At 44.5% G+C, this 14,205-nt stretch overlaps 1 protein-coding gene across 1 annotated transcript in view; it reads left to right on the top strand.

Annotated features, from left to right (window-relative positions):
* Window positions 1-12,476, top strand: part of mpzl2b (myelin protein zero-like 2b) — a 38,244-nt gene extending 25,768 nt beyond the window's left edge. The window contains exons 3-5 of the mRNA XM_060912951.1: window positions 9,750-9,963; window positions 10,587-10,743; window positions 11,371-12,476. Of these exons, the coding sequence (XP_060768934.1) occupies window positions 9,750-9,963; window positions 10,587-10,743; window positions 11,371-11,560 (561 nt within the window). The 3' untranslated portion in view covers window positions 11,561-12,476. The remainder of the gene's footprint in view (window positions 1-9,749; window positions 9,964-10,586; window positions 10,744-11,370) is intronic.
* The last annotated feature ends 1,729 nt before the right edge of the window (window positions 12,477-14,205 follow it).

The following is a 14,205-nucleotide window of genomic DNA, read 5'->3' as shown; positions in this document are numbered from 1 at the left end:
AATAAATTTGCCTTCAGTTCCCCTTCAAAATAATATGAAATAAATATTTACAATCTCGTAGTGAATTTTTAGAATTTTTTTCAGATTGTATGATGTAATTCTTTCCTTTTTTTTTTTTTTAAGTGATCAGATTTTCTGACCTGTGTCATCTCTCAGCACCCAAACACTTTCCAAATCGCACCAAAACAATCAGGTTCCATTGCACAGATTGAAAAATAAAACCATGCACTTTGCTTTGAATGGCATCAGATGAAGCGCAAACAAACAGCACTGTTTTGGTGCTTTCCAGATCACAGGTGGTGGTTTTGTTTTTTTTAAATAGTGTTTTTTTTTTTTTTAGTTAAACTATTCAAGAGCTTCAGTTTCTGCCTGTCAGTTGCCATTTTTTCCCTTTTGTACCTGCTTTCTCATCTCATCTCATTATCTCTAGCCACTTTATCCTGTTCTACAGGGTTGCAGGTGAGCTGGAGCCTATCCCAGCTGACTACGGGCGAAAGGCGGGGTACACCCTGGACAAGTCGCCAGGTCATCACAGGGCTGACACATAGACACAGACAACCATTCACACTCGCATTCACACCTACGGTCAATTTAGAGTCACCAGTTAACCTAACCTGCATGTCTTTGGACTGTGGGGGAAACTGGAGCACCCGGAGGAAACCCACGCGGACACGGGGAGAACATGCAAACTCCACACAGAAAGGCCCTCGCCGGCCACGGGGCTCGAACCCGGACCTTCTTGCTGTGAGGTGACAGCGCTAACCACTACACCACCGTGCCGCCTGCTTTCTTTTCTTTTTTATATTTCAGCTGGAAGTTGGAGAAATTTGACATCAGTAAACTGTAACTGGTCACGGATCATAAAACCTAAAGTTCTATTTCATTTCTCCTGACTGCCAGAGGCGGTGCTTAAAGCACCTGGATGTTCTTCACATGCTCATGCAGTTCGAGTGTATATACCAACAAAGTCGCTTGCGACAGGGGTGACGTATGCCACTGCACCGGTACTTAAGGTACGTTCACCCCGGAAGCATTCTCTTGCATCTTCTCGTGCAAAGCAGGTTTGTTTCGAGCTGTATTATTTTTGCTAAGGGCAATTGCCTGGAGTCTTGCAAACTCTTAACGGGTTGGAGCTGCGTTTTTCTCGCCCTCTTCAGACTGCGATTTGCCATTTGGTTAAGTGATTTGTCTCGAAGCTTTAAGGTAAGTAAAGTATTTTCAGCTAAGCCGTTTATGAGTGAGTTCGCTCTGACTTCGGCAGCTAGCAACTTCTAATTATAAGTTTCAGTTTCACCGCGATCATATGGGTGTTTTCTCGCCTTGTAGCGATCTAATAAGTATCGTTTTGTTGCAAGTGTGATACTTATTTGGTGTTTTTGTGCGCTTTTGATTTGCGCTGTAGCTTGTTTATTTCAGTTTTGATTGCTGATTACCTGAACGCGGTTGGGTGAGTGTGTTCGCTCCTGACTCCGCCGCATATATTTCGTTTTGTTTGCTTGGCTCTGTATTGGTACTTTGCCACTGCTTGTTTACCGTCACCTAATCCATATTTAGGTAAGTAGAATAAACAGCGGTCATGTTTATGTTTTGTGCTGATTGTCGAGCCCCTCTCGAGCCAGAGGATGGTCATGATCGATGTCCGAGCTGCCGGCATCGATTGTCTGTGACAGGGATTAACTGAACAGGCATGTATGAACTGCAGTTGCCTCAGTTTAGCCGCACGCACTGCTAGGCTTGCTCAGCTGGAAAGCAGTTTGGGCTCTCGACTGCCCCCAGCACCGAGCGACTGCGCTCTGTCTCCTAAGTCTAGGAAGCGCCCTAAGCAGCCGTCACGTGAGGCTCCCTGTAGGCCCAAACACCAGAAGGTGGACCCCTTGGTGCAACGAGTGGACACCTTGGCTTCAGAGTTTGCTGAGATTAGAGCAATTCCAGCGTTATGGACGTGACACTTGAACTCAAAATGGCAACAAATGACCCAGTGCATGTTTTATTGTCTCCCAGTATTTAAACAGGTGTTGCATATTTTAAGGCTGTACCATACTGGAGAAGTGATAGAACAAGAACAATTCCCATAGTACATCTAGGGCATGCCAGAAAATGCCAATAAAAGATGCGTTATGGATGTGACAGAAAAAGTATCACTTTTCTTGGGTGACTGTACATTTTTATCAAACTCTGTGAAATCGTAAACCTAATGTTGAAATGGAGATATCCATTTGATAGAGGGGTCCAAGGTGAATATTAAAAAATCTTTGTTTAAAATATTTTGTATTTCATGCAGAGTTTCGGAAGGAAAAGTCAGCGTTATGGATGTGACGAAATTCCGTTACGGATGTGACGCGTCTGAAATAGACATGGCGTATGTTTAGAAAATCAGCAATTTAACCACCATAACCCTTTGAAAAACTCTCTAAATATCAGCTAAAACTATCAAAGTTCTTAAATAATATTTAGGATGGCTATTGTTTTGCTGTTTTGTGGATTTTTGCATACATTTCTGTGGCTTGTAGCAATAATATAGAATTGTACATGATCAAAGTTGATTTTAGCTTGGGTTTTACATTATAAGAAAGAAAGACTGACAGTGACATATTAGGTTGGTTACAGATTGGTTCAACTTATTCACATCTGTAAAATACAGGCCTAGGTGATATCTCTGGGAGTGGTTTTGATGTATTACATGTTGCTTTATTTTTGCATGGTGAGGTTGACATTTACATGGAATTGCCCATTAAGGCCTTGCTCTATAACCTACAACCGCCTGAGGCACGGCCTGCTGATGCTCTCGCCACTGCTGCTTCATTTACTCCTCCTGAGCCACAGCCTCTGGTGCTGTCCCCGGCCGCGGAGCTTCAAGAGGAGGACGTGCTTTCCACTATGGCATCTGACAGCCTAGATGCGGAAGAATGGGAGGACGAACAGGTAGATAGGTCCCACGGCTCTGGGGGCGACTCCATAGACACTGGCCGCAGTTCACTGAGGGGCTCAGTGGATAGCCGAACATCAGTGGTCAAGCCCGCGGTAAAAATGGCGCTAGCCCGCCTGGGGTTGGACACGGCGCCATCTGAAGTACGGATGCAGAGTGCCTTTTTTAGACAGGCCTCCCCCTCTGCTGTTTTCACTATTCCACCTTCAGCCCCCTTTATTGAGGCGCTGCAGAGATGCTGGGCGGACCCCAGGCATTTCTCCCACCTTCCTAGCGACTGTCGGGCGCTGGCTAGCATGCAGGATGCGTCCAGTCATGGTCTGGTCAGCATGCCAACAATCGAACCGGCCCTTGCTGCCCTGATCCTTTCGCCGGACGAGGCGTTGAGACCCGACGCTCACTGTCCACGGCCACAGTGTCGTTTGACCGATGACTTAATCGGGAAGAGCTATGATGCTGCAGCACGGGCTGCACGCATAGGCAATTCGTTATCTCACCTGATCCTGGCCCAGTTTCAGGCCCTTCAGTCTTCTGGAGCAGACCCATCACTGCAAAGCCTAAGTGAGGCCTCGCTGCAGGCATTTGCTTTCATGTCCAGGGAGCTGGGCAGACTAATTTCGTCTTTAACCCTCGCCAGGCGTCAGGTATGGTTGGCTCAGTCACCACTCTCAGAGCCCTGCAGGAGGGCTCTCCGCACTCTCCCAGTTGTTCCGGGACAGCTCTTTGGTGCCACTGCACAACAGGCTTTGGAGCACACCCTTCAGGTGACTCAAGCCAGGCAGCAGTTTGCCAGCCTGAGGCGTGTGTCCACGCGGGCGCAAAGACCACCTTTGATGCCTGCCGCTGTTCCACCAATTCCGCGGCCCCTTGTACAGACATGGGCACCCTTGCCGGATACATTCCACCAGCCAGCTGCTAACCGCCCCTTTCGCCAGGCACGTCGGGATACAATCCCCCCCCCCCCCCCCCCAGGGGCCGTAGGGGGCGTGGAGGCAGACGTTGACTACTCCACTCCGGCGGTCGGACACTTCACCAGTCAACAACTCACCTACTGGGAAGTGGTAACATCGGACCCCTGGGTTGTATCCACCCTCTCTCAGGGTTACAGCATGCAATTCAGATGCCGACCGCTGAGATTTCAAGGGGTCAAAATGACCATAGTAAAAGATCAGGCCAAAGCTCTGGCACTATGCCAGGAGGTCTTGGCCCTCCTGGAAAAGGGTGCCATCGAGCCATTAGATCCACCTTCACAAAACGGTGGGTTTTATTCCACCTATTTCATCATCCCAAAAAAAGGGGGTGGGCTTCGCCCTATACTGGATCTGAGACATTTGAACGACCACCTCAAGGTCTTCAAATTCCATATGCTGCGCACATCCGACGTCTTAAACGGCATCAGATGGGATGATTGGTTCACAACCATCGATCTGAAGGATGCATACTTTCACGTTCCCATTGCTCCTCATCACAGGCAGTTCCTCCGCTTCACCTTCGAAGGGAGGGCTTACCAGTTCCGAGTATTACCGTTCGGAATTTCCCTAGCACCCAGAATCTTTACGAGATTCATCGCGGCAGCACTGTCCCTACTTCAGAGCAGGGGAATGTGTATCCTCCCCTACCTGGATGACTGGTTGATTTGTTCTCAGTCAAGGGTAGACGCGCTCAGCGACTCAGCCGTGCTGGTTTCTCACATCACCAAGCTTGGGCTCAGGGTGAACCACGCCAAGAGCTCCCTCACACCCAGCCAGAAGACTGTGTTTCTTGGCCTTCAGCTGGACTCTCAGCTGTTGAGGGCAACCCTGTCTCAGCGACGGGTGAGCGATATTGTCCGACTGTTACATCGCTTCAGGAAGGGACGAACCCTGACCTTCAGGTCTTTCCAGACACTGCTAGGTATGCTCACCGCGGCCTCGTTGGTAGTTCCTTTGGGCCTCCTCACACTCAGGCCTCTACAGATCTGGATGAACAGCCTTGGTTTACATCCACAACATCACAGGCACAGGTCAGTCAGAATCACTGCCAGTTGCTCCTCATGTCTACATCCATGGAGAGAGCGCTCTTTCCTAACGCGGGGGGTCCCCATGGGGTCCATACCCTCTCGCAGAGAAGTAGTCGCCACCGATGCATCGCTGATCGGCTGGGGCGCAGTGTGGCAGTGCAGGACTGCCCGGGGCGTATGGGCCCCACAACAGCGGGGACAACACATCAATGTGTTAGAGCTGCGGGTCGTCTTCCTCGCCTTGAAACATTTCCTTCCGGTTTTAGCGGGTCGGCATGTCCTTATAAGGACCGACAATACATCTGTGGTCTATCATATAAACCACCAGGGTAGCACCAGGTCACTACCTTCCCTGAAGCTCACTCGGCGCCTGCTGACATGGGCTTACCCTCGTCTGTTGAGCCTGAGGGCAATGCATTTACCAGGAGTGAGGAACACTGCTGCGGATCTTCTGTTGCGACAGAACCCCGACCCGGGGGAGTGGAAGCTGCACCCGGAAGTGGTGCAGAGCATTTGGCTGCAATACGGCAGGGCAGAGGTGGACCTTTTCTCCTCTCAGGCCACGACACATTGTCCCCTGTGGTTTGCACTGAAAGAAACGTCGAGCCCCTTGGGCCAAGACGCACTGGCACACGAGTGGCCACAGCAGTTCCTGTATGCTTTCCCACCACTCCCGCTAATTCTGCCCACTCTCGAGAGGATCCTCAAGGAGGGTCACAGGGTGCTGTTGGTAGCCCCCAATTGGCCGGGGAGAGTCTGGTTCCCTACCCTGTACGGGTTGCTGCACGGGGAGCCTTGGTGTCTCCCTGCACGGATGGACCTTCTCTCACAGATGGGGGGGTCAAATTTGGCATCTGAACCCAGCACGGTTGCAGCTGTGGGTGTGGCCTCTGAAGGGCCCGACCCACTGCTAGCAGAATGTGAGCCGACCATTGTGCGGACCATCCAGTGCTCCCGCGCACCTTCCACCAATGCGCTCTATGCCAATAGGTGGAAGCTCTTTGTGAGTTGGTGCCAAGCACGCCATCAGGAACTGACGTGTTGCCCGATACCGGTGATTCTCAGCTTTTTACAGTCTCGTCTGGATGAGGGCCTTGCACCCTCCACCATCAAGGTGTATGTAGCGGCTATATCCGCAATGCACAACAGGGTGGACGGGCTGACTGTGGGATCCCACACACTGGTGAGCCGCTTTCTTAAAGGTGCTCAGCGCATAAGACCCCCTCAACGCAGTCCAAGACCAGCTTGGGACTTGCCTCTGGTTTTAAGTGCACTGTGTAAACCTCCATTTGAACCCCTACAGAGGACGGAGCTCAAATGGCTATCTTTAAAGACAGCATTCCTTTTAGCTATGGCATCGGCTAAGAGAGCGGGTGAACTACACGCCCTGTCTATCGGCCAGGAGTGCTTGCGATGGAGCCCCGATGGCACGGGTGTAACATTGTGGCCTAATCCTTCGTTTCTGCCCAAGAACTTCTCCTCTTCGTACACCAATCAGCCCCTCAGCCTGGAAGCCTTCAGACCACCGCCTGAGGAGAATGAGCAGGGCCAAGGTCACGTCCTTCTTTGCCCAGTTCGAGCACTCAGGGCATACATTGAAGCGACTGCTGCATTTCGACAGTCGGATGCACTGTTTGTGTGTCACACTGGACATAGGTGCGGCCACGCGTTGTCCAAACGGAGACTGTCGAACTGGATCGTGGAGGCCATTAGCCATGCCTACACTAACAGCAGCCTCCCGGTCCCTCCCCACATCCGAGGCCGCTCCACTCGGAGTGTGGCTGCATCATGGGCGGCTCTACGTGGATTTCCACTCTCTGATATCTGTGCTGCTGCCTCATGGGTCTCAACTTGCACGTTTGCAAGGTTTTATAGGGTTAATGTGGCCATGCACAATCCACTGGCCACAGCCACCCTTTTCAGCCGTTCGTAGGGTAAGTAGGTCTTCCTCGTGACCCTGTTGGTATTAGTCATCCAGGTGCTTTAAGCACCACCTCTGGCGGTCAGGAGAAATGAAATAGAACGATGGTTACGTATGTAACTGCGGTTCTATGAATTTCGGATGACTGCCAGAGCTTGGCTGTCACTCGAAAGGCTGACGAGAAGACTGCCAAGAGAATGCTTCCGGGGTGAACGTACCTTAAGTACTGGTGCAGTGGCATACGTCACCCCTGTCGCAAGCGACTTTGTTGGTATATACACTCGAACTGCATGAGCATGTGATGAACATCCAGGTGCTTTAAGCACCGCCTCTGGCGGTCATCCGAAATTCATAGAACCGCGGTTACATACGTAACCATCGTTTGATTTCTCAAAAAAAGTCACTTTTGTGATATGAAAAAATCAAAACACAAACACATTTTTGCTTCCTGGCCACATGGAGTGCTGGATTACTGAAAGCCATTTTTCACATTCTGCCTGTTTCCTGGTTTCTTATACAAGGCAGGCTGCACTGGCTCTAAAAACTGTGTAAAACAAACAAGAAAACATGACTTTTAGTGTTTGCAGAAGCATGATGTTAATAAATGTTATATTTTAAAATAGTTGGGTATGGTCACCATGGTAAAATTTATCAGAATAAGTTGGTTTCAAAACTATTTTTTTGTTAGATTCGATTCAGTTCAATATTCCAGAATATGTTTAACAAAATTTGAAGGAAGAAAAAAAAAGACAAGGACTAATTTTTTTTTTTTTAATTTCTGAATAATAACCAATGCAAAACAATATGTGTTTTCGTCTGTATAAAAAAAATCAAATTGCTACAAACAGTAGTTTAATATTGTAAACAAAATATAATATGGGCTCACTGTATCTTAAAAAGGAAAAACATAAGTTCTTCAAAAAATAATTTGCTTGACTGAATAAATAAAGTGTCTGAGCTGAGGACTTGGAAAACAATTGACTGACTGAAACATAATGAGCTCTGTAGCAGAAATGGAGCTCCAAAGTCGGCTAAAGTGGCCGCTTTCTGTGACCTTTGGTGTTATTGAAAAGCTACTGAAGAGCTCTTTTTAATCGTTGTAACATGGTTATTCGTGCAATGTCTAATGTGTGCTGGTCGTTGCAATCCGGAGCTATCGGGCTATTGTGGACACGTCATGGTGCAGATCTCGTAGGCTGTCCAGTAAAGAGTGTGATCATGTGACCAGTGTATATTTGAACTCTGTACTGATTGGGATCTCTGGTGTTCAGTGTATCTGTATTACATACATCATAGAATGATGTTTGCACAGTGTGAATCGCGTACATTGTCAGATATTTTTGCATCGCGATGCATCGTGTCATGATGTATTATTACACCCATATTTGTCATGGAAAGATTTTATCTGTAATATTTTCCATTTATCAAGTTAGTTTATTTGTACCACGCTTTTAACAATGGACATTTTCCCAAAGCAGCTTTATGGAAAAATAAAGACTTTTAACCATATAAACTAAATTTTATCCCAAATGAGCAAGTCTGAGGTGACTGTGCCAAGGACGACACGAGGAAGAAACCTTGAGAGGAACCAGACTCTAAAGGGAACCCGTCTTCATCTGGGTGATAACAGATAGCATGATTTATAAATAACTTGCTTGTATAACTGTGTCCTATATAGTCACAAAGTACAACTATGTAACAGGAAATTCATTATAGTTTTAGCATGAAGTCTGTTTTGTTGAAGTTATAAACTGTTCATTCATTTATCAAGGAAACTTTTTTTTAGCAGAAAAGTGCTTTCAAAAATGTTCATAAAGTGGAATTTATTGACAGGAAGAACATGGATGGAATTTGCCGATATATATTACACACACACACACACACACACAGTACTGTGTGTAAAGTCTTAGGCACATGTAAAAAAGTGCTGTCGACCAAAAATGGCTTAAAAATAATGAAATGAAATGTTTCAACATTAAAAAACCACTATAAACAGTAATCAGTGAGCCATAATAAATGAAACAAAGTCAATATTTGGTGTGACACAACCCTTTGCTTTAAAAAAAAAAAAAAAGCAGTCTCGGGTCCAGTGAGTGCAGTTTGATAAGGAAATGAGCTGTAGGTTTTACTGAGCATCTTCCAGAACCAGCCGCAGTTCTTCTGGACACTTTGTCACACTCACTTCTTCATTTTGCACCAAAACCCAGTAGCCTTCATTGTGCCTTCTTTTTTTAATCTGAAAAGTGCGCTCTTAAGTATGTAATATGCTGCTCAGACATATTACAAATGTTTTTTTTCTGTAACGTGCTGGGAAAAAAAAAACCTGTTTGGAACTCTAAAATGTTTTGACTCGATAATGTCAAAGTCTCATCTCATTATCTCTAGCCGCTTTATCCTTCTACAGGGTCGCAGGCAAGCTGGAGCCTATCCCAGCTGACTACGGGCGAAAGGCGGGGTACACCCTGGACAAGTCGCCAGGTCATCACAGGGCTGACACATAGACACAGACAACCATTCACACCTACGGTCAATTTAGAGTCACCAGTTAACCTAACCTGCATGTCTTTGGACTGTGGGGGAAACCGGAGCACCCGGAGGAAACCCACGCGGACACGGGGAGAACATGCAAACTCCACACAGAAAGGCCCTCGCCGGCCCCGGGGCTCGAACCCAGGACCTTCTTGCTGTGAGGCGACAGCGCTAACCACTACACCACCGTGCCGCCCCAATGTCGAAGTCATAAAATGGAAATCTAAAAGTTTGTATGGAGAAGCAAAGAAAAAAAAAGGTGCCAAGACTTTTGCACAGTATTGTGTATACATGGTGGTCTGTAAGAGGGGTGGAGCAATGATTGCTTCAGTAAGTGTTTCCTGTCTCCACTGTCTCTGTTTTTTCTCTTACAGTACTTCTTCCACTATAAAGAGAAACCCTTTCCACCTGTCCAAGGTCTGCTTAAAGGTCACGCGGTGTGGTCAGGGAACGTGCTGAAGAACGACGCTTCCATCAAACTGAACAACGTGCAGCCCCACTTTAACGGCACCTACACCTGCCTGGTGCACAATCCTCCCGACGTGCACAGCTACACCGGCGAGATCCGCCTCGAGGTCGTTCAGTCAGGTGAGACCAGGCGCCGCGACCGTGAGAGATACAGCATAGGTTTATCTTGGCTTCTCCTTGATCGGGTCATCGCAAAAACGAGGGATTATTTTTATCTTGCTGTGTCCCTGTTACTGGGTTTCTGACTGTCAAGTACGCAGACTCTGAGGACTCTAAATTCATCTGACACCAGAAGAATATGTTCTGCAGCACTGCACTGACAAACGAATGCATTATACAGTAGTTATAGATAGTAGTTATAAATGTGTTTAAAAATATATTCTCAAAATGTCACTTGATCATCAGGCTAGCTGAAAAGATATCGTATAAAATATATAAAATAACATCCAGGTCAAATGTACAATGTCCACTTTTCATTTGTCTCACAAAATAAGAAGCTCTTTGAAGGAACCAGAACCAGTGGAACAGTACCACTGTTCCAACTAGTGACACAGTAGTAGTAGTTAGATCTTTTTCTACAGTAACATTTTATTGTTGATTATATGTAAAAAAAAAAAAAAAAAAAGGAATAAAAAAATCCCTTTTTCATTTCATACTGAAGTCATAACACGTTTTGCAGTAATTCCTGTGTGAACATCTGGTCGTTCTATCACCTCTCTCTCTCTCTCTCTCTCTCTCTTTAGTGAAACTCTCAGAGATTGGAATTCTGGCTGCGGCGGTGGGCGGAGGCGTCGTAGTCGTCCTCCTCATCCTCACCATCGTCCTCGCCGTGCGTTATTGCCGAGGTCGCCATGGAGACGCAGGCATAGAGTTGAAAAGCACAAAGCAAGAGAGCGTATGGTGAGACAGGAAGGGGCGGTGCTTCTAGATCTGCCAAACCGGGTGTGTCACTAGTTGGAACAGTGGTACTGTTCCACTGGTTCTGGTTCCTTCAAAGAGCTTCTTATTTTGTGAGACAAATGAAAAGTGGACATTGTACATTTGACCTGGATGTTATTTTATATATTTTATACGATATCTTTTCAGCTAGCCTGATGATCGAGTGACATTGAGAATATATTTTTAAACACATTTATTGTCTCATAAAATATCAATTTCCTGTGAAAATCAATTTGAAACTTGTCTTTTTTTTTTTTAAATCTTGTCAAATCGTTTTGGTGGTATGCAGTTATTTCTGGATCATCTTCTGTTGATTTCTGATTTTCTATAGCTTTAATAATAAACGATCATTTCAAACAATCAAAACGCACTGGTATGATTCTGATTGGTGGCTGATTTTCTTGGTTTGGGTGTGGTGCAATCCTTTCATCTTTCTTCTGTTTGACGTTGTATGTTTCATGCCGAACTGTTGTATTGCTTATGCATTTGAAAGGATCTCCTGTAATGTATCTTACATGTTGCTGTCTGTCTGTCTGTCTGTCTGTCTGTCTGTCTGTCTATCTGTGCACATACTAACAAACATACCAGCGTGCAGGAGGAGCTTCAGCCAATAAACAGACCAGAGAAAGAGCTAGAAAAGGACGAAGTCCATGAGGATCTAGAAAAAACTAAACTTCATGAGGATATCGAAGAGAGCAAACTTCACGAAGAGGACGAAGACGCTAAGAGCAAAGTGAAAGAATCTGATGCTCACTTAAAACCCGGCGACGATAACTAAGCGAACGAGACGTGTCTGGTCCATAATGGACACATCTTTTTAGATTCTGTGAAAACAGATGCAGGTGCGACGATTTCCTCTTGTACGTATTTTTCATTTTTTATTTTATTTTTTTAAGAGTTGTTTTCTAGTTTTTATGCTTAGCTTATGTTTTTAGTGTCTCATCCGAACAACGTTTGTCTATGAAATGAACAAACAGAAAAATTAGCGATGCTCAGAATGTGATCGAAAAGACACTCACGCAAAACTAACTTTGACATCGATACTAGCCTTTTGTGTTCAATCTGTAATCCAGAAAAACTCAGCAAAAGAAAGAGACCCCAAGCCTTTTCAGATTAAGCGCTAGCTAAGAAGGACCGAACAAAGATGCGAATGAAGTGACAAAACTCAGAACACTTGCGCGAGCCACGACAGAACACGATTGGAACAAGTTATCAGCCTGAATGTTCGCTAACTGTAAAATGACGCAATCAGAATACGCTACCAAACCCGAGGTACACAACACATTGAAAAGATTTTACTTGAAAATTGTAAAGTAATGGTGACGGAAGTGAAACTTTTGAAGAAAAGAACCAAAACTCTGGTTTCAAGAATAGAACATGCAACACGGAAAGTTACAAACGGTTCATTTTTACAGGAAGAGGAGGCGACCGTGAACGTGGCTTTCGTTACGATCTTGATCTGTCTGAATTTTTTTGTTTTGTTTGATATAAAAAAAAGAAATGTTACTCTGAAGCCAATTATATTTATACACAGCAGCTTTGAGCACGAGGTCGAATGTTTAAAAAAAATGCAAAAAAAAAAAAAAGCCAAAATTCAGAGCTTTTGATTTTTTAATTAAAAAAAAATCTCAAAATGATAGTTTATAAATAATACATTATGAATGAGGTTCATGTTTTATAAAAACTGCACTGTATTCTTTTGTTTCCATGCATTTAAAAAAACAAAAACCTTGATTTTGAACCAGTTTCCTTTTTTCTGCTTTTCTCTTTCTTTACAAATAAAGTTAAACTACTTTTAAACTAAGGCAAAGAAAGAATTGCTGTGTATTTGCGATTTTATTTGCATCAGACTAACCTGCCTAAAATTTTTAATGGAGTTTTTTTTTCCCCAGTGTACATTATATGTTAAGAACAGTGCCCCGAGTTTGATGTGCATTGTTTTATTCTTTAGGTTGTAATTTTCATATATATAATTTTTTTAATATTGTTTGTTTACAGTTAAAGCTAGTCGGCCTTTTGATTTCATAAAATCAGTGAAATTTAGTTCCATCTAAAATTTGGTCATTGTGACACGTTTATTTCTGTAATATCTCCAAAAAAAAAAGAAATAACCCAGGCCATTCTGTGGCTGGGAAGTTATTTAATTTGAAGGGATTAAAGCAAATAATGTGCATGAAATCGCTCGCTTCGCGCAGTCAAGCAGACAGAGGAAGTCCGTGTGCGCATGTGCAGGTTTACCTTCTTCTTTTGGGTTTTACGGCAGCTGGCATCCACAGTGTTGCATTACTGCCATCTACAGGTTTACCTTTGAGCGTGCACTGACAGTTCCATCATTCTGTCGCTAAACGAACAGCTGATCACACCGAGGTGCTCGCTGAGCGCCCATATTTATTAGTTTGGTCCTGCGTTTCCTTTCCTTTGTATATAACATAACGTCTTTTCTTCTCGCTTTCTGTTACTGTAGTCGCTCTTTCACGTTTCATTCGCACACTCACGTCCTCTGTTTTTCTCTCCGGTTTCAAACTTGTTTCAAATCCCACAATGCCTTGCGCGAACGGGGAAAGCCCACCACGTGATGCATGACATAGCATCTTGAATTGGGTCATGGTGAAGCAGGAAAAAAATAGCAGAGGATTTCAGGCCATGTGGCCCTAAATTCATTAATTGTTCTGTTTAAAAAAATTAATAATAATAATAATAAAATTGGAAGTCTGTCATTCAAATTCAGTAGCTTTCAGTCCACTAAACAAAAATAATTGGGCGTCGGGAAAATTATATGACCGACACATGAAAAATCTGAAAAGGCAGTCTACCTTTTAATAGAAAGATTTACAAGAAATAAATATTTGTGTGCGTGTGTTTTTTTCCAGGCCCATTATTAATATCTGTATCTGTTGTGTTTTGCTTTGTTTTTTTATGTCCGTGATAAAAATTTCTGTGTGACGCCTCGACACAGTAAACACACACCCATGGGCATGCTTGGTCTTGCCCTGTGCCGTGTTGTCCCTGAAAGTCACTCTCCTGCATTTCAACTGTCTTTGTAATTACATGAATACACGACACTGTTTCTCCCACAGTAACTTCACTTTGTCTCAGGGTTGAACAGCACCATCTGGGTCTAAACATGTCCAACTGACCACAAATTTAAATTCTTTGCAGTTCTGAAGAGGGGAAAAAGGGAAAAATTTTAGCTTGAATCTTTTAGCTTTTGCATCTTTATTTTTTTTTCTTCTTCCTATAAGCCATGGATGAAGCGATTGAATGGAATAACTGTTATTCGATCAACATTCACTGGATTTTGAGAAACGGAGCATTTTTATTTTTTGCAAATTTGATAAATAAAAACTTTTATACAAAATGTCCGACAAAATCATTTCCGCTTAGAATGTAAACAAACTGGTGAACTGACAGGTGTGATTTGGG

Source organism: Neoarius graeffei, chromosome 28 (genome assembly GCF_027579695.1).
Source record: "Neoarius graeffei isolate fNeoGra1 chromosome 28, fNeoGra1.pri, whole genome shotgun sequence".
Lineage (NCBI taxonomy): Eukaryota > Metazoa > Chordata > Actinopteri > Siluriformes > Ariidae > Neoarius > Neoarius graeffei.
This window is presented reverse-complemented; position numbering and strand designations above follow the sequence as displayed.